This window comes from Dendrobium catenatum, unplaced genomic scaffold (assembly GCF_001605985.2).
Source record: "Dendrobium catenatum unplaced genomic scaffold, ASM160598v2 fragScaff_scaffold_72, whole genome shotgun sequence".
In the NCBI taxonomy this organism is placed as follows: domain Eukaryota; kingdom Viridiplantae; phylum Streptophyta; class Magnoliopsida; order Asparagales; family Orchidaceae; genus Dendrobium; species Dendrobium catenatum.
Window position 1 is genome coordinate 1948376 of NW_021318534.1, and position 18873 is coordinate 1967248.

At 32.3% G+C, this 18873-nt stretch overlaps 1 protein-coding gene across 1 annotated transcript; it reads left to right on the plus strand.

Moving 5' to 3' along the window:
• The first annotated feature begins 14559 nt into the window (after window positions 1-14559).
• On the plus strand, window positions 14560-16824 carry LOC110092408 (protein NRT1/ PTR FAMILY 5.10). The gene is made up of 4 exons (XM_020816934.2): window positions 14560-14741; window positions 14824-15041; window positions 15122-15612; window positions 15953-16824. Exons 1-4 carry the CDS (start codon window positions 14624-14626, stop codon window positions 16743-16745), a joined length of 1620 nt encoding a protein of 539 aa, XP_020672593.1. The 5' UTR covers window positions 14560-14623; the 3' UTR covers window positions 16746-16824.
• The last annotated feature ends 2049 nt before the right edge of the window (window positions 16825-18873 follow it).

The window sequence follows — 18873 nt, forward strand, 5'->3', positions numbered from 1 at the left end:
AAATTTTCATAGAGCTTTTTGCGAAAATTCTGATTTTGACTCTTCCGAAACTAAATCAGAAAAAGAGACCACACAAACTTGTGCTTGATGACAAAGGAAAACTCATGTGATATAGACAAAAATCAGGCATATGAGTACTTGTATGATGAATTACTTTCTTTTACATAACAATAACTTGATAATTATAAAAAGCTAAAGAAAGATTTACATGTTGAAAAAAAGGAAAACATAGCACACTACAAGATGTGCATTCTAATTCAAAAAAAGAATATGTTATTTTAAGAAATAATTTAAAAGAATAAGAAGCTCATACATAATCCTCTTTCACATAATATAATCATCCCTATAATAAGCGATTAGTCCTTGATGATAGTTAATTTAGTCAAATGTCTAATTTGGTCAAAATCTTAATAAGTATGTGCTTTGTCACAAAATAACCCCAATTTGCTCAAGATACTTGTAATAAGGCAATCTGTGATGGATAAGTAATCTACCTAGTAGTCATAAGCATAAAATTTAATCCATAAGATAAAATTAATTGAAGATCATGTTATTAATTGGGATAATCACGCATCTAAATCCAAAGAATTCAACTCAAAATTATGAGTACCAACAAAAGAGAAGTTGGAGTGAAAGCAGTGTTCCTAATTGAGAATGTTCTTCATCTTGTAAAGCAGGTGTAATTAGCTAAAGAATTTGTACCCATTAAAACCCTCAATCCCACATGTCTAATAAATCATGGTCATTTATTACGGGAAATCTTTAGGAGAATAATATAGTTGTACTCCTCAAATTCATGAAGCTCTCAAAAAATTCTAAAGGAATTGATGTACCTGATTTAACCTAATAATGTGACATTGGAAACATTAATATAACATTAAAATGCAAATTGAGCATGCCTTCTCTTTGAATCAATGTAGCATTCCATCCTAGCTCATAACAATATGACATATATTTGAGAATAAAAGAGAAACCCTATCATATTTCATATGCAAAATCCTATGTGAAAGTTTGAGGAGGTTGTAAGACCTCAATGAACTATCCCTAAGGCACACTAATATGAAAGCAATACTATCACTTGTTGCGGAAGCTAGTATACTTATCAAAAATTACAAAGATGGTTATGATAATCTAATCAATGCAACATAGCATCAATTACAAATTTTCATCCAAGAAATTATAACATAAAATAAAATGTGGAAAAAAGTGCAAAAATTAAAAATTAGAATGAGCTCACTAGATTTATAGTGGTTAGGTCAAACCATGACCTACAACCACTCCTAGGAGTCCTCCTCTTCAGGTATTGCATTAACACTATAGTGTCTATCCTTTAGACCCCACAGTTAGGCAAGGAAGCCCTTATAAAAATTCTTCCACCAACCCAGTGCAGCACAAGACCGCAATCCTTTCACATACAAAGAACCATGAATCTCCTGGAGATGGTAGATAACAAAAATCATTTCACAGAAAGAGAACCTCAAAAATTTTTTCTCCCTCAAGGAGATTACAGAGAACCAAAATACTTTCACAAGCATAGAATCTTAAATCTCTTTCACATTTTTGGTGCGGCAGAGTAGTCGGGTCCTTTCAAACCAAAGAGATTTTCTTCACAAAAATTCCCTCAAGACAAACCTTGACACATGAAGGAATTCATGTGTAAGTTCATGTGGAACTCTATCTCACATCCCTTGAAACCCACAAGGTCTTCTCCCTTTTTCACGAACCTCACCCTTTCTTTCTCTAGCTCAAGGTTCTCTCATAAAGCTATCTCCAGAAGAAATCAATTCAATGATTGCCAAAAAGACTATACAAAGTCTTAAAGAAAGCTTAAATCGAGGACTTACAAAAATCCTAAAAATTTAATTCAGCCATCAAAGATCGTACAGTACTATTGCATGATCGTCCAATATAATATGTAGAATTTAACCTGTTAGTATTATATAATCATAAATATGAATGACCAATCAAACCATATGATCAATTCAATTTTTCCTGCTAGTGTTGTACGATCACCAGTATGAATGACCAATTGTACATGATGATTACTTTAACCGAAATGCAATTCATCAAGGATGAATCATGGGATGACTAAATATCATCTCTTTTGATCATACAGTATGATCTAATTCATGTATTATGATCAAAATATTAAAATTAAGCAGATTTGATTGATTCATCACATGATTATACAAGGAAATATTTTAAACATTATACATTACGATTAAGGTCATACACTACGAATAGAATAACTTTTCAAATTTAAATTTTTGCCTAATTTAATGAACGGCGGGGGTTTCTAATTATAACAGATTGTTTAGTACAATGTGGTGTTTGTACTATACAAATAATTATATTTTAAAATTTATTTTTTTGGAAAAGTAAAATATTTTAATTAATTTATGTAACATCAGATTATACAATATGATCCATATCAAATAGTACAAAGTATAGAAAAACTAAAATATTTAAAATTATTTTTTCTCCCCTAATGTGTGTGGGCACGGCCACCAAGCTAGTATATACCCATACAAGACTTGATATAAAAAATTAAAAATAAACAAATAAAAATTATAGACTCTTTTAGCATAACCATTCTACACTATATTGAGTCTCGAATCTTAAAATAAAGATGCATATTGTACCTAAAATATTAGTTAACACACGAACAAAAATGTACTACAAAAAATAGGAAAAATAAAGAGGTAATCAATAATATTTGTTATCATTAAAATCATAAACTCGGAAACCCTAGTTGTAATAATCTCCCCCTTTTTTATTATGATAAATATTATTGATTGAATTTGTAAACAAAAAATATTTTCTTTTAATCTCCCATTTACTAAAAGAATTATATTATAAAAATGGAGATTTTATTTTATTTTTTAAATAAAAAAGAAATTTTAGAACTAAATAACTTAAAATTTTAAAAACTAAATAACATAAAAACATATGAACAATATTAGCAAACCACAAATACAACCAACTACAATATATTCTCCCTCTTTAACATTATCAAAAAGAAGAGATAAAATAACACAAAAAATTAAAATACATTTAGAAGAAAATAACAACATACATAAAGAAACTAAAACATGAAATAATGCTTGAAATATAATAAAAATCAAGCACAGAAAATAAATAAAGAAACACATAAAACACCTGAACAAAACACACAAACAAACCTTAACATACTTATACCTGATCAGAATTAATCATTGAATCTTTTACTATTTAGCATAAGTTTGTTACCTCATTTTATTTCTCATATTCTGATGATTCAAAAGCTAGGTTTGCTTAGGCGGAGATTTTTTGCTTCTTATCATTTGACTTTATTACACTTTTCTCATTTTCACCCATTTTCTTTACAGGATATGTTTTTAAATTATGGCATTCATATTTCAAATGTCCAAATTTCATAAACCCAAAGTAAATAATGTTAGAAGAAAATTTAATATGTTTATCTTTTTTATCTTTTCTCCACTTTTGTTGATGCTTTTGCTTGTGCTTCAGTAGACTTTTGAATTTGCTTGTTATCAATGTTATCTCCTTACTCTCATATTTACTAAGAAACATTCATTCATGTCTTTGACTATTAACACTATAATCTTCTCATTACCTGTATCCAAAAGTCTTTAACTCACACTTTGCTTGTAGGAAATGTGTGAGCCGATTAGATAATCAATAGAATAAGTATTTAAATCTTTTGATTCACATATAATCATGACTTTGACATCAAATTTATCAAGTATATAATATAAAATTTTGTTAATCTTTTCAAAGATAGAAAGTTCTCTACCTAAAGCATGTAAAGATATCACTATCTGATTAAATTTAGTACACATGTCTGTGATAATCTTATAAAGTTTCATGTTGAAAAGTTCATAGTTATGCGATAATAAATTTAACATAGATTATTTGACTTTATTAGTTCCTTCATATGTAATGCATTATTTATCACAAATATCTTTGCAAGTTTTACAGGTTAAAACTGTCATATAGTCCTCATAAGCTAAAGCACATAAAAAGAAATTCAAAGATTTAGCATTTAATTGAGTATAAATTTATTCTTCTCTACTCCATTTAGTAAAATAAATATTTATTTCAACTCCTTTAATAATTCATGATTGTACAAAATAGTCAATTTGAATCATATGCCATATTAAAAAATCTATTGATTGTAAGAAAGTAGAGACATGGATTTTTCAAAAATCAAATGAAATATTATCAAATAAAGAAGGATAAGAAATTGAGTAACCTTCTACAGTGTTCTTATTTTCAATGTGAGCCATTGATCATTTTCTTTAGATTTTCTAAAACACCATTTTTGAGAATCGGCTCTGATACCACTTGAAAGTTTAAGGAGGTTATAAGACCTCAATGAACTGTTTGTAAGGCACACTAATCTAAAAGAAATAATATCACTAGATGCAAAAGTTAGTACACTTATCAAAAGTTACAAAAATGGTGATGATAGTCTAATTAATATAACATAATATCAATCACAAATTTTTAACTAAGCAGATATAACAAAAAATAAAATACAAAAAATAAAGTGCAGAAAGTAAAAAATTAGAATGAGCACACTAGATTTATAGTGGTTTAGTCAAACCATGTACTACATCCACTCTCTAGAGTCCTCCTCTCTGGGTATTGCACTATCACTATAGTATCTCTCCTTTAGCATCGACAGCTAGGTGGAGAAACCCTTATATAATCACTTCTACCAACCCGGTGCGCTAGAGGATTGTAATCCTTTCACATGTAGATAACCTTGAATCCTTTTTCTCATTCCTTGAGATGGCAAAGAACAAAAATATTTTCATAGGTAGATAACCTCAAATCTTTTCTCTCCCTCATGAGGATGGCAAAGAGCCAAAAATCCTTTAATTGGTAGAGAACCTTGAATCCCTTTCACTCTTCCTGGTGTGGCAGAGTAGACAGGTCCTTTGACATCAAAGAGATCATCTTCCCAAAACTTCCCTCATGATAAATCTTAACACATGGATGAACTCAGGTGCAAGTTCACTGGAGCAATCATGTGAAACTCTCTCTCACACTCCCTTGAAACCTATAAGGATCTGATCTCTTTATTACAAACCTCACCATTTTTGTCTTGCTCAAGGTTCTCTCTTAATGCTTTCTCTAGAAGAAACCAACTCAATGATTGCAAAAAAGACTATTACAAATTCTTATGAGAATGCTTAAAAAGAGGGCTTCAAAAAATCCTAAAAATTAAATTCATCCGTCAAATATCATACAGTATGATCGTAGGATCATCCAGTACGATGTGCAGAATTTGGCCTGTTAGTATTGTACGATCGTCAATACGAATGACCAGTCGTGCAGTACGATCAATTCAATTTTGTCCGTTAGTGCTATATGATTACTATTATAAATGACCAATTGTACGTTACGATTAGTTTAATTGAAATACAGTTTGTACAGAATAAATGATGGGACGACCAAATATCATCTCTGTTGATCGTACAATATGATCAAAATATCAAAATTAACCAGATTCAATTGATTAATCATATAATTAAATTAGCCAATATTTTAAACATCATACAGTATAATTCAGTTTGTACAGTATGAATAAAAACTTTTCAAATTCAAATTTTAGCCTAATTTAATGAATGACATGTTTCTTATTATAACAAATCATTTAGTACGATTTTGTGTTCGTATTGTACGAATAGTTATATTTTAAAATTATTTGTTTTAGAAAAGTAAAATATTTTAATTAATTTATGTAACACCAGATCGTACAGTATGTTTCATATCATACAATTCGATATATTGGAAAATTAAAATATTTAAAATTATTTTTTTTCCATTTTCTGTGTTTGCACATTCACCAGGCTAGCATATATCCTTACAAGACTTGACTCAAGAAATAATAAATAAATAAATAAAAATTACAGACTCTTTCAGCATAACCTATTCTACACCATCTTGAGCCCTAAATCTTCAAATAATAATGCAAGTTGTACTTGAAATGTTAGTTAACACACAAACAAATATGAACTACAAATAATATGAGAGATAAAGAGTTAATCAATAATATTTGTTATCATCAAAAACTTAAACTTGGGAGCCCGTGTTGCAACACTATGAAAATAACTTGTACATATGAGTGAGTTACATGTGCAATAATTCTAGAGCAAATGAAATTAACATGCCTTTACATTGAGTAAAATGTCTTGGAGCTTCATTTTGTCAAACATGCTAATGATATAGAAGAAAAGAATGTATATAAAATAATTGAATATTTTAACTATTGATAACTAATAAGATAGAAATAAGTAAATTGTACTTTGAATCAAGTGAGGATCGATGCAAAGAAATGAATGGAAGTGATGCTTTTATTACATCTTTGCAACAACAACAACAACAAAATCATATAGTGCCTCATAAATGATTGACTCCTCATCATATATCTTTCCTCCATGACACTATATTATTTCTTTCACGCTTTCAATCATAGAATCCAACATGTAAACTTTTTGGTAAGATGTATATTACCAAACTAAAACATGCATTAACGACATAATTATATCAAACAAAGATGTAAACATCTAGTATAAAATATTCATAATGATGTTAAAATAAACTTAGTACACGCATCTTGGGCTTAAAGAGATGTATCCCCTTAGATGAGTGAGTTAGAAACAAAACAATAATTATGAATTCTACTTCAGCAAGACTAATGATGAAGATTTAAACATCTATTCAAATTCAAGATGCATGCGCACTAAGTTTACAAAGCATTATCAACATCGTCTATCATCTAATTCTGTTGATTGTACCATCATTAGTATTCTTAATTCAATAGTAATGATTACAAGCATCACTCGCTTTCAGGGGCGGAACCGGCCCTAATTTTTAGGGGGGGCAAACTTATAAGACATATATGTCGAGGGTCTAAGGGGGCAGTGTCCCCTGGCGGGATTCGACCTGTTGGGGGCAATTACCTAAAGACCATAGTATTTTCAAATTTTTAGGGGGGGAGGGAGGGCAATTGCCTAAAAATTCTTGTAATAAAGACTAAAAAATAAATAAAAATGGATAAATTACCTAAAAAAATCATATAAATAAATTTTTTAAAAATTTTTGAGGGGGGCAATTGCCCCCCTGACAGCCATGGGGTTCCGCCCCTGCACGCTTTTGTATTTTTTTGTCTAAGAAATACTACTTGTATTAGTTAAATCGACCTAAATTCCCATACCAAACTACTGATTATTATGGTTAAACATTCTACTAATTTAAATTCATACAGTAGGCCTGATCAACATCGATATTCACCTCTAGCTCTTGATTATAACTCCTCGTGATTATTGATGTCATCCAATTTAACAAGGCGTCCAACTTGCCAAATCTCTGTTGATGATAGCATGGAAAGTATTAAAGGATCTTAAAGAAACACCTCAATTAAATTCTGAAACCAGAAATGGAGATTTTGAAAAATAACATACAAGCGATGAATGATGAAGATGTTTAGGATTAATATAAATTGATCTTGGCCAGTGGCTAGCTCACATGAAGGCTTGTTCGCACATGATAATGAAAACCTGCTTGGAACTTTTGGTGCGGGCGGCATTAGAGGCAAAAGAAAGACAAATGGGCTCTTCCAATCAATGAAATTCATCATACGTACCCTCAAGCCGGCGGTAAGCTATGAGAAGGCTCTCAAACCTTCAGGCTGGGAGCAAGCTACTGAAGGCCTATTGGCATGCTAGATCGAGGAGCATCGACTGGGAGCAAGCTACGTGAAAGCGGTTTTGTGCGTCGGTTGACGGCAAGCTATGTGAAGGCGCTCATACCTTCAGTCTTCCGGCCAGCGGCAAGCTACCTGAAGGTCAGTTCGCATGGAAGAGGAGCATTGAGTGGCAGCAAGCTACGTGAAGGCGTCTTCGTGCATCGGCTGATGGTTTTGTGTATGTACATGATAAGAATAGGAATATGAAGGGTGCAATGTGCCAGTGTATGTATAGGAGAAGAGTGAATTGGAATAGAAAGGTTTCAGATGGACAGTTAGGATATAAGTCAATTTAATGGATGAGTTAATGTTTGGGAATAATCACAAATAACTTTTATAAAATAGTGAGTTGACCTTCAAATACTATTTTACAATATAGATAATATAGATATTTTTTATATAATATTTTGATATAATAAAATAATGTAATATTTTCAAAATATTGATATAATATAATATTTTCAAAATTATATATATAATATTTTGTTAATGTTCGAACTGTACGATTATGAGATCATACGGGACAATTTGATGTGAGTGTTCATCCAGAAAGCAATTAATCAAATCATGCCTTAAAAGCTTTTGATTGAACTATTCGTACTGTACTAAGTTATATTCATACAGACGTCATCCAAAGTACGAATGGATATGTATCAGTTCCCAAAATGAACTCACCATTTTTTGAACTGATCGTACGGGATGATTTGACCTAAGTGTTCCTCCAGAAAGCAGTTAATCACATGCCTTAAAAAAAATTTTTTATTGAACTATTTGTATTGTACGAAGTTACATTTCATACAGATGACATCCATAGTACGAAATGGATATGTACCTGTTTGTCCCAAACGAACTCACCATTTTCTGAATTGATCATGCTGTATGAAATGATTTTCATATAGATGACATCTAGAGTACGAAATGGGTGCATACCAGTTCATCCATATGAATAAGTAATTTTTTTATGTTGTTCGTACTGTATGAAATTAGTTTCGTACAAAAGACATCCATAGTACGAAATGGGCTGCCCATTTTCATACCAAATGAAGCATGATTTGGTTAAACTGATCGTACTGCTCGATATAGGGTTCGTAGAGTATGCCAACCAGTGTACGAAATGCGTTCATATAGATTCGTACTAGACGAATCAGTTCAATTTTGAACTGACTATATTGTACGATGGCAGTTCATACATATGATAACCAAAGCACGAAATCGTTTCGTATAGGAACGTACGAGTATTTTCTAAACTGATCATATGTACGATGTGCGATCATACTGTACGATCCATGATGATCAAATTGAAATTTATAGTTTTATGGATGATTTTTCTTATCTTTCATATTTAAGTTCCTAAAAATCGACTGCCTAGAGAACTCCTACTGTGAATTTCTTTTGAGAGTGCACTTGGAGAGTGTTTGAGAGAGTTTCTTATGATTGGAGAGTGAGAGATTTCTTAAAAGGGATTTGTGAGGGGATTCACAAGGTTGTCCAATGGTGAGTATCTCTTGCTTGTTCTTCAAAGTTCTTCCCTACTTTCTTGTAGACTCTTGGAAGAAGATTTTCAAAGGAGTGCCGGTACTCTACCAACACCAAGAGGGTTTGAAAGGGTTATGGTACTCTATCAACACTAGGAGGGTGTCAAATAACGACAGTTCTCTACCTTTATCAGGAGTGTGTGAAAGGATGATGGCACTCTGCTATCACAAGGAGGGTGAAAAAGGAGGGCAGTACTCTACTGCACCATGAATTGAAGAAAGAGAGGTTAATTGTAAGGGCTTCTCTGCCTTGCTCTAGGAGAAAAAAGAGAGTCACTTTGGTATAGTGCAATACTTGAAGAGGGAATCATTAGGGAGTAGATGTAGGTCTAGTTGGACCGAACCACTATAAATTTCTATTTTATTTTTCAGTCTTTACTTTTTTACTACATTTTTAATTTTACGCAAGTTTAAATTTTATGGTTGAAAAATATTTTTGGAAAAAATTATCATTATTATTAAAAACTAAAATTTAAATTTTATGGATACCAAGATATTTTTAAATAACCAATTTACCACCACCCCCCCCCCCCCCCCACACATTTACCCCCCCCCCCCCCCCCCCACAACCTATTTGACTTTCAAATTTAACAAAAATAAAAATAATGATAATAAAATTCTAACTAACACAACATAATATAATCTAAGATTTTCACCAAGTAGTTATCATAGAAATTAAGTGTGAAAAGTAAAATACTAAAAAAAAAAACAAAATAGAAATTTTATAGTAGTTCAATAAACCTTGACCTATGTTGGCTTGTTGGAGTCCTCTGCTCTAGGAATTGCGTTAATAAAAAGTAACTCTCTTTTTGCTCCCATTGTAAGGCATAAAAGCCTTTACATACTCAATTTCACCAAACCTAATGCGGTAGAGTGCTAGAAGTTATGTCACCTCCCTTGTGGTGATAACAACGAATCTTGAATCCTTTTTCTCCCTCTTAGAGAAGGTAGAGAATCCCGAATCCTTTATCTCCCTCATAGAGAAGGCAAAGAACCAGAATCCTTTCACAGACAGAGAACCTCATTTCATTTTTCTCTCTCTTTAAGAAAGCAAAGTACCTCGAGGACTTCACTTAGAAGCCACTCTCCTATGAGAGCCTTCAAGAACTCACCAAGGCCATAGAAGGAGTAAGGGTGTAGCTAGCTTGGAGAAATCTTATGATCCCCTCACACTCCTACTCTCTCATGCTCAATCTCACCTTCTCCTTCCTCTCAAACACTGGATCTCTCTCAAAAGCTTCTTTCTTAGAGTACCTTTAGCAGTCACACAATCCTCTCTTATTATAAGAGATTCCTAAAAACATTACTTAAGTATTGGGCTTCAAGAAACCTTACAAATTCAAGTTGGTCGTCACGTTCGTACAGAACGATTACAATTCATACAATATGATCAATTCAAAACTACACCAATCCAGTACGATGTAAATAGTTCTTCAGACAAATTGTTTAACTTTTTGAACACATTATATAGTATGATCCAAAGATCATTCAAGACGATCTATTTGCTTTATCTCTATTTATATAGGATGATTCCTTGGACGATTGGAAATTATCTCTATTAATCATCCCGTACAGTTATCATATAGTATGATTAGTTGATTTAAAGTCCGTCGTCTAGTATGATATAAATATCGTATAGTATGATTAATTCAAAAAGCATGGTTTCATTTAGTACGATCTTTGGGAATATCAAATTTCATCTATATCAATCATATTTTCTAGCTCTACAAAGGTTAGATTTGAGAAACCAAGTGAGTTTAAGTTTGACCTTATGCTTGAATGAATATGATAAATATATGATATGATGTGATGAATACATTTTTGGCCTCCACACTAGATATATCATACGGTGGATTATATAGGTGCGGGCTATGTGACCTACCATTCCACAAAAGTAACATCCAACACGAGAAAATGGATTTACAAACCTATGTGGGTCATGGTCCCTCTTCCTAGGTTTATTTGATGCATGCTATGTTGTGCATGGGCTTATAAAATTGTTCTAAGGTAGGTTTGGTAGTTTATTATTCTCAAGTGCAGTTAATTTAGCTTCAAAAAATTTATTTGCACTTTCAAGAATGGACATTTTAATTTTCAATGCATGCTCCCTGCCATCTATTTCTAATTTAGATGCTTCTAATACTTTGTATGCTTTCTCTAAATCAATACGTGATGTTTTAAAACTTCATAAGCAGGAAATCTATTATTCTTATAAATTTTTAAGACTTTGAAATAGACAGTTTGATCACCCAAAGCAGAAGCTAACAATTTAACAATAATTAAAATAATGATGATGAAATTATAATTAACACAGTAGAATATTAATCTCATATTTTCACCAAATAGTTATCACAAAAATAAAGTGCGAGAAGTAAATGCTAAAAATGAAAAAGCACACCAAAATTTTTATACTTGTTCGGTCAAACATGACCTACGTCTAATCCCCGGAGTCCTCTGCTTCGAGAATTACACTAACAAAAAGTGATTATTCTTTTGCTCCATAGCAAAGCAGAGAAACCTTTATAAACTCACTTTCACCAAACCTGTTGTGATAGAGTGCGGGAAGCTATGTCACCTCCCATGGTGATGAAATCGAATCTTGAATCCTTTTCTCCCTCTTGGAGAAGTTAGAGAACTCTGAATCCTTTTTCTCTCTCCCTGATATGGCAGAGAACTAGAATCCCTTCACAGGTAGATAATCTCATATCCTTTTTCTCCCACTTGGAGAAGGTAGAGTACCTTGAGGACTTGACTTAGAAGTCTCTCCCAATAGAGTCTTCAAGAACTCACCAAGACCATAGGAGAAGCGCGGGTGTAGCTAGCTTGGAGCAACCGTGTGATCCCCCCACACTCCCTTAAAATAATACTTAAGTATTGAGTTTCAAGATATCCTAAAAATTCAAGTTGGTCATCACTGTTCATATAGTATGATTAAAATTTGTATAATATGATTAATTTAAAACTAGACCCATACAATACAATGTAAACAATCATTTAGATAAACTATTCAACTTTTCAAACACATCGTATAATATGATCCAAAGATCGTCCTATACGATCTATTTTCTTTCTCTCTATTCATACAGGATGATTCTTAGGATGATTGGAAATCATCTCTATCAGTCATCTCATAATATTATCATCGTACGATACAGTTAGTTGATTTCATATCCATCACATAGTACGATATAAATATCGTATAGTACGATTAGTTCAAAAATCATTATTTCATTTGGTACGATCTTTGAGATGACCAAATTTCATCTCTGCCAATTATATGATGCGATCGAGATCATGCGGTACGATCAAGATCGTGTGGTATGATATACTATCATTAATTAAATAATGATTTGATTAACTAACTATGGTGGTTTATTTAAATAAAATTTCAAATCTTCATACAGTATGAATTAGATCATACATTATCATTAGTTCAAAAATCAAATTTTGAATATCTTAGATAATTTATCTTACAGCTAGAGTTTTTAGATCATAATGAATCGTACCGTATGATCCATATCGTACAGTTTGATTAGTTCATAGAAACTAATTGTTCAATTGGTTATTATGTGCATTCTCTCTATAAATGATCGTACAATACGATTGTAAGTCGTACATTATAATTAGTACAAAAAATTTTAACTTGTAAATTTTTCCCACTCTATGTGTGTGCACGATCATCCAATTGCATACACTCTTGTATGGTCAGACTTAAGAAATAAAAAATAAAGAAAAATAAAAGTATAAACTTTATTTACTTAACATTCCTATTCTATCCAATCTTGAGTTTCTAGTAACCTGAAGTAGTATATATTTTACTTATAATATTAGCGCTCTCAGATAAAAGAAATATCCAAACTATTCATTAAAAAGTAACAATTAAATCAATAATTTTTTTCTTCATCAAAATTACAAATTAGGGTTCCTTGATTGCAACAACAAGACCTTGGGTAGTAGCTCATGGTGCTTCACTGGCATCGAGTTTATTTAGTAGTCTATTGACATGAGTTGTGCGGCGGCACCATCTCATTGTTGATGATGAATTCTGACAAGCAGATAAGGTGAAGAATGACTTTCTCTTGTTCTACTCCATTACTCCATTTGTGTACCTTCGCCTTGTGCGGATAAGGAAGCAACGAGCGAGCTCCCATCGTGTGAAGCACGTACAACACGTGATTGTATTAGCCATGAAGAAATAACGATGAGGAAAAGAGAGGAAGCTAAACAGAAGATTATAAATTAATCAAATAATAAGCAATATAAATAAGTAATCTAATTAAGTTTAATTAAATAATTAGTTGTATAATTATCATTACATTAGTTTAATTAGTGCTAGTAATTCATTAGTTATTATAGTTATTAGTTGTATAATTGTCATTAAATTAGTTTAATATAATTAGTAGTTAAGAATACAATTAGATAATTATTAATATAATTAGTAATTAGTTGTATAATTGTCATTAAATTAAATTAATTTATTTAATATAATTAGAAGTTAAGATTATAATTAGATAATTAATAATATAATTAGAATTTAGTTTAATTAAAGTTAATTATCATATTAATTATTTAGGTGTTATTTGTCAAATGATTTATTATATTATTAATTATCTAATTATCAAGCAGTCATGCAAATTAAAAGAACATATTAATTTTAACTTCTAAATGAATCAACTGTCTTAAATCCTGAATTAAGTTGTCAAACAGTTTCTAAGGATAATCGAAATTTAACATTTATCATACTAAATATTTTTCAGGATTTAACATCCTCATGATTTACTAAATCTAAATTTATAGGATTTACTAAATCCCATTAAAATTAAATTCAATCCAATACCAAACAACCCTTAAAAAATAATTTTAATGTATATATATTAATATTTTTCCCATTTATTTCTATTAACTCATTAGAATAAAAAAAAAAAAAATCTCAGAACTTGTGAAACTACTCAGGCGGTTCATTATTAAAGTTGAAATCTTGAAGATAAATGAGGATAGCTATTGTCTCTTAGTTTCAAGGAAATGTTATATCAATCATTAATAAATTTGGGGAGATCACATACATAAATATATAAATTTAATTGATAAAAAGGCATAAATATTATTTTGTAAATAATTACAAATCAAATATTACATATTCGTGCCATTAGCTCTTGTCTTTTAGCTTTACGTGCACTCATGGAATATCCCCCGCTTCCAAAGACAAAATTCACCGTTCTCCACTAAGCTTATACAACTCGTTCTGATCATTTTCATGATGTCAGCTCTTTCTCCCGCCGTTAATAGACTCTCTAGAGTGTGAAGAGGGCCAAAACCGAAGAGATAAGTCATGGAGAGCTATCCCCTCCTCGGAAATCCGGTGGCCATGGCCGGCGTACTGGACTACAAAGGCCGTCCGATCACCAAAACAAGCTCCGGCCGGTGGGTTGCTGCATCTTTCATCCTAGGTAAAGTCAAACCACTTAAGCTCTTCAACCAAGTCAGCTTCTCTTCCCACCAAATTACTAACCAGTAATCTGAATCAAACAGCGATAGAAATGGCAGAAAGAGTGGCTTACAACGGCATCGTGTTCAATCTCATAAGCTACATGACAGGCCCTCTGGGCGAATCCACTGTCGCTGCCGCCTCTGCTGTCTCCGTCTGGAGCGGCGTCACACTTTTACTTCCCATCCTCGGAGCTCTTGTCGCCGACTCCTTCCTCTCCCGCTACCGCACCATCGTCATTTCCTCTTTCCTCTACGTCTTGGTTAGCTCTCCCCTTCCATTTTTCCACCTTTCTTCCCATCAATCCATGATAAAAATCCCATTTTTTTTCCTCTGCCGCAGGGTCTTGGCTTGCTTTCGCTGTCTGCCGTGCTGCCAAATCTCACTACTTTCAAGTCGGTCTTGTTCTACTTTTCTTTATATCTTGTGGCGATTGCAGAGGGCGGCCATAGGCCATGTGTTCAAGCTTTTGGAGCGGACCAGTTCGATGAGACGGACGAATCGGAGTGTAAATGGAGGAGTTCTTTCTTCAATTGGTGGATATTTGGATTAGCTGTTGCCTTGACTGCATCTCCCATCGTTCTGAGCTATATACAGGATAATGTTAATTGGGCTCTTGGCTTCGGAATTCCTTGTATTCTGTTGGGTTCTGCTCTTATAGTTTTCTTGACGGGTTCAAGATTCTATCGCTGTTACACGTTGAAAGAGACGAGCCCTTATGGTCAAGTTAGTCGTGCTTTTGTCAATTTAGTCAAGAGAAAATTATTTTCTGATGCTAAATCTGAAGCTGAAGCACTCGTCAATAACTACCCAGTTTCACCCACTCAGCCAAAGTAAGTAGGATTTAACTAAAGCAGGATTCAGTAAATCCTCTTAGTTCAGATTTACTTTATTTCCTAATTCCTGATTACATTTTTTTTTTCATTCGAAGCAGGTGGGAGGGATTGAATTTTTTAAAATCTAATGATTTTGAAGAAATAAAAAACTAAAATTATTCTAATCTTCTTCTGTTTGATGCAGAATCCAATCTCTTTTGTAATTTTTTATTTCAATAATATTACTCTTCTGCTGCTAATTAAAAAAAGGAACTGATAAACCTTGCACTTCATTTCAGAGTCTAAGATTTTTCATTTAATTTCTTAAACTTGCTTCTATTTGATCACTTCCGATCAGACTTCAACGAGGTGGAGAAGATCTAATGACTGAACAAATGGAATCAGAAACTAAGAGCCTGCTTCATTTATTTCCGATTTGGGCAACATGTTTATTCTATTCAATCATCAACTGTCAGTGGGAAACCTTCTTCACCAAACAAGGAGCCACACTAGACAGAAATATTATTTCGAACTTCCAAATTCCAGCAGCAGGGCTACAGAGCCTCTCCAATCTCTCTGTAACAATCCTCATTGTATTCTATGATCGCCTCGCTGTTCCCCTAACTCGAAACATTACAGGAATTCCTTCAGGCATCTCAATGCTTCAACGCATTGGCATTGGATTGCTTCTTTCTGTTTTTGTAATGGTTATCTCAGCGTTAGTAGAGATGAAAAGGCTTGAAACTGCTATTGAATTTGACTTGGTGGATAAGCCAAACTCAGTGCTTCCTATGAGCATATTATGGTTATTTCCTCAATATATTTTGATGGGTCTTTCATCTGTTTTTGCCACAGTTGGCTTGCAAGAGTTCTTCTATGACCAGGTGCCTGATTCGTTGAGGAGCTTTGGGATAGCTATTTGTCTCAGCATATTTGGTATTGGGAGTCTCATCAATAGTTTTCTGATTTATGTGACAGATAAAGTGACAACAAGGATTGGTGGGGAGAGCTGGTTTTCTAATAATTTGAACAGGGCTCATTTGGATTATTTCTACTGGCTTATTGCTTGCATGGAGTTTTGTTCGTTTGTTGCTTTTGTTCGCTATGGGAGATGTTATGTGTATAAGACAAGGAGAGAGATTGGTGTTTGATTTTGAGGTTTTGAAGATGACTTATAATAATGAAGAATAAGGCAATATTTGCACTGTACAGATACTTGAAATAATTGATTCCGTCTATTTTCAAAAATTTTGAAGCTGTTTTTTTAATCTCATTCAATATTGCAATGCTACAACATCCTATGTATTTTTACGTATCGAAATATTAGAGATGGTAGAGAGATAGAGTATTTATCATCTTAGCTTTATATAAAAGGTCCATGACATATACGAATGAGAGAGGAGATGCGAGAGTCATAAAAGACATCATATTTTTTAAGTGGAAAACTCGGGAAAAAGAAAAATCATGGGGTCCAACCCATTTAAAATGATTCACCAGTGTTTGTTACGAACGATTCCTTTCATTGGGGGAAGGCATTCACAAAATATAACAACTCATTGTATGGAGCATATTACATGGTTATAGTTGGAAGAACCCAATGGGATGAGAGTTATTTTTAAGAGATTTTTTATTTTTTTGTCTGGTTGGAAGGACCGTAGTCACACGATGGTGGTCGGAGGATTGTAGTCAGGCATTAGAGGTTGGAGGGATTGTAGTTGAGCGACGGTTGTCGGAGGAACTGTAGTCAGGTGATGGTAGTCGATGAGATTGTAGTTGGTCGGCGAAGGACGCTAAAAGGACTATATGTGATGCCCTAGGATCTAATATATGTATTGAAAATATAAACCATATAATTATAATTCAACCACCAACAAAGACAATCAGAGTTATTATAAAGTTCAAATAATAAAATAACTTAATATTTTTCATTTCATAGAAAAAGAATATGTACATTAATCCAACTTACTTCTAATAAGTATATCAAAAGAACTAAAAAATTGGATTATAAAACATTACCTCTATAACTCAGAATATGAGGAACCTGCCTTTACATGATGGTGGAAGGTTTGCATAGGATGTGAACTTGTGATCTAGAGTTGGTAGAGTTTGGTGGAGTTTAAGAGGATGTTAAAGTGTACAAATAAAACTAGGTCTGAGGGTTCCCTATGTGAGTTGATTTCTATATGCAAGTGCTTAGAAGGGTTTTATGATTTTGGTTACTAGTTTATTAGTCTTAGAGGGTGCTTATGGAGTAGAGGAAGAGTTTTGAATAGTTTAGAGTAGGTATTCAAGAAGCCCTTACAGTAACATATAAGAAATAAGGATGACTACCTAATATCGCAAAGAAGTGATAAACACTTAAATCCATCAAGCACCAAGTAAATGAATAGAATTTCTCCATAGAATTATTTCATTCTAAAAATAGAAAATTATAATGTATATCAAGCCATATTTATAGGCATTGAAAGATAACTAATGAAAAAAAATAGAGAAAAAAGAAATGGAGGGAGTTGGTGGACATTAAAGAGGAGTTCCAACTACTCATTTTTTTATTTTCTATTCCCTACTTAACTATTTGATGGTTGACCATATAAGATTCTAAATGGTAAATAAAATATAAATTATATTTAAAATATTTAAAACTATGGGTCCATTATTGGGCCTTTGACTTTGCTCTTATAATTAGGCCTTTTCATTGGTCCTTTTCTTGGACTTTGGTCTTAGCTCTTGTAATTGAGCTTTTAATTTAATTATCATCCATATGATATATTATATCACCCACTCTTTGGTTTTTACATGTCTTCCTAGAAGGGGTTAGCTACCCGGTAGAATGAAGCTGATTAGGATTTTTAGGTCTAGTTTTTTCTTTTTGTTTTTTTTATTTTTATTCTTTTGTAACTTAGAGATTTAAATGATAGATTTATACTATAGATTAAAATCTTGGTTATTGTATTTAAATTTTAGAAAATGAATATGGAATTGTAAATTGATGTAAATGACTTTTAGTTTTTTTTTTATGGATTTTATTAAATAAATGAATTTAGTGACATTGGTAGATTAAATTGAAGATAAAAAGATATAATTATTCCTATTTTAGATCTTGAGGCGTCACTATTTAACTCCAATCTTCTCTTAAAAAGATGTTGATAGTTCATAAGCGAAGTATTTCACCTTATTTTGAAGCTCTGGTTTATTCCCATAAGAAGATAATTGTTCTTAAAATTTAAAGAATGAAATATGATGCCATAGCTAATCATTGGTGAACTGATGTAGAATTGT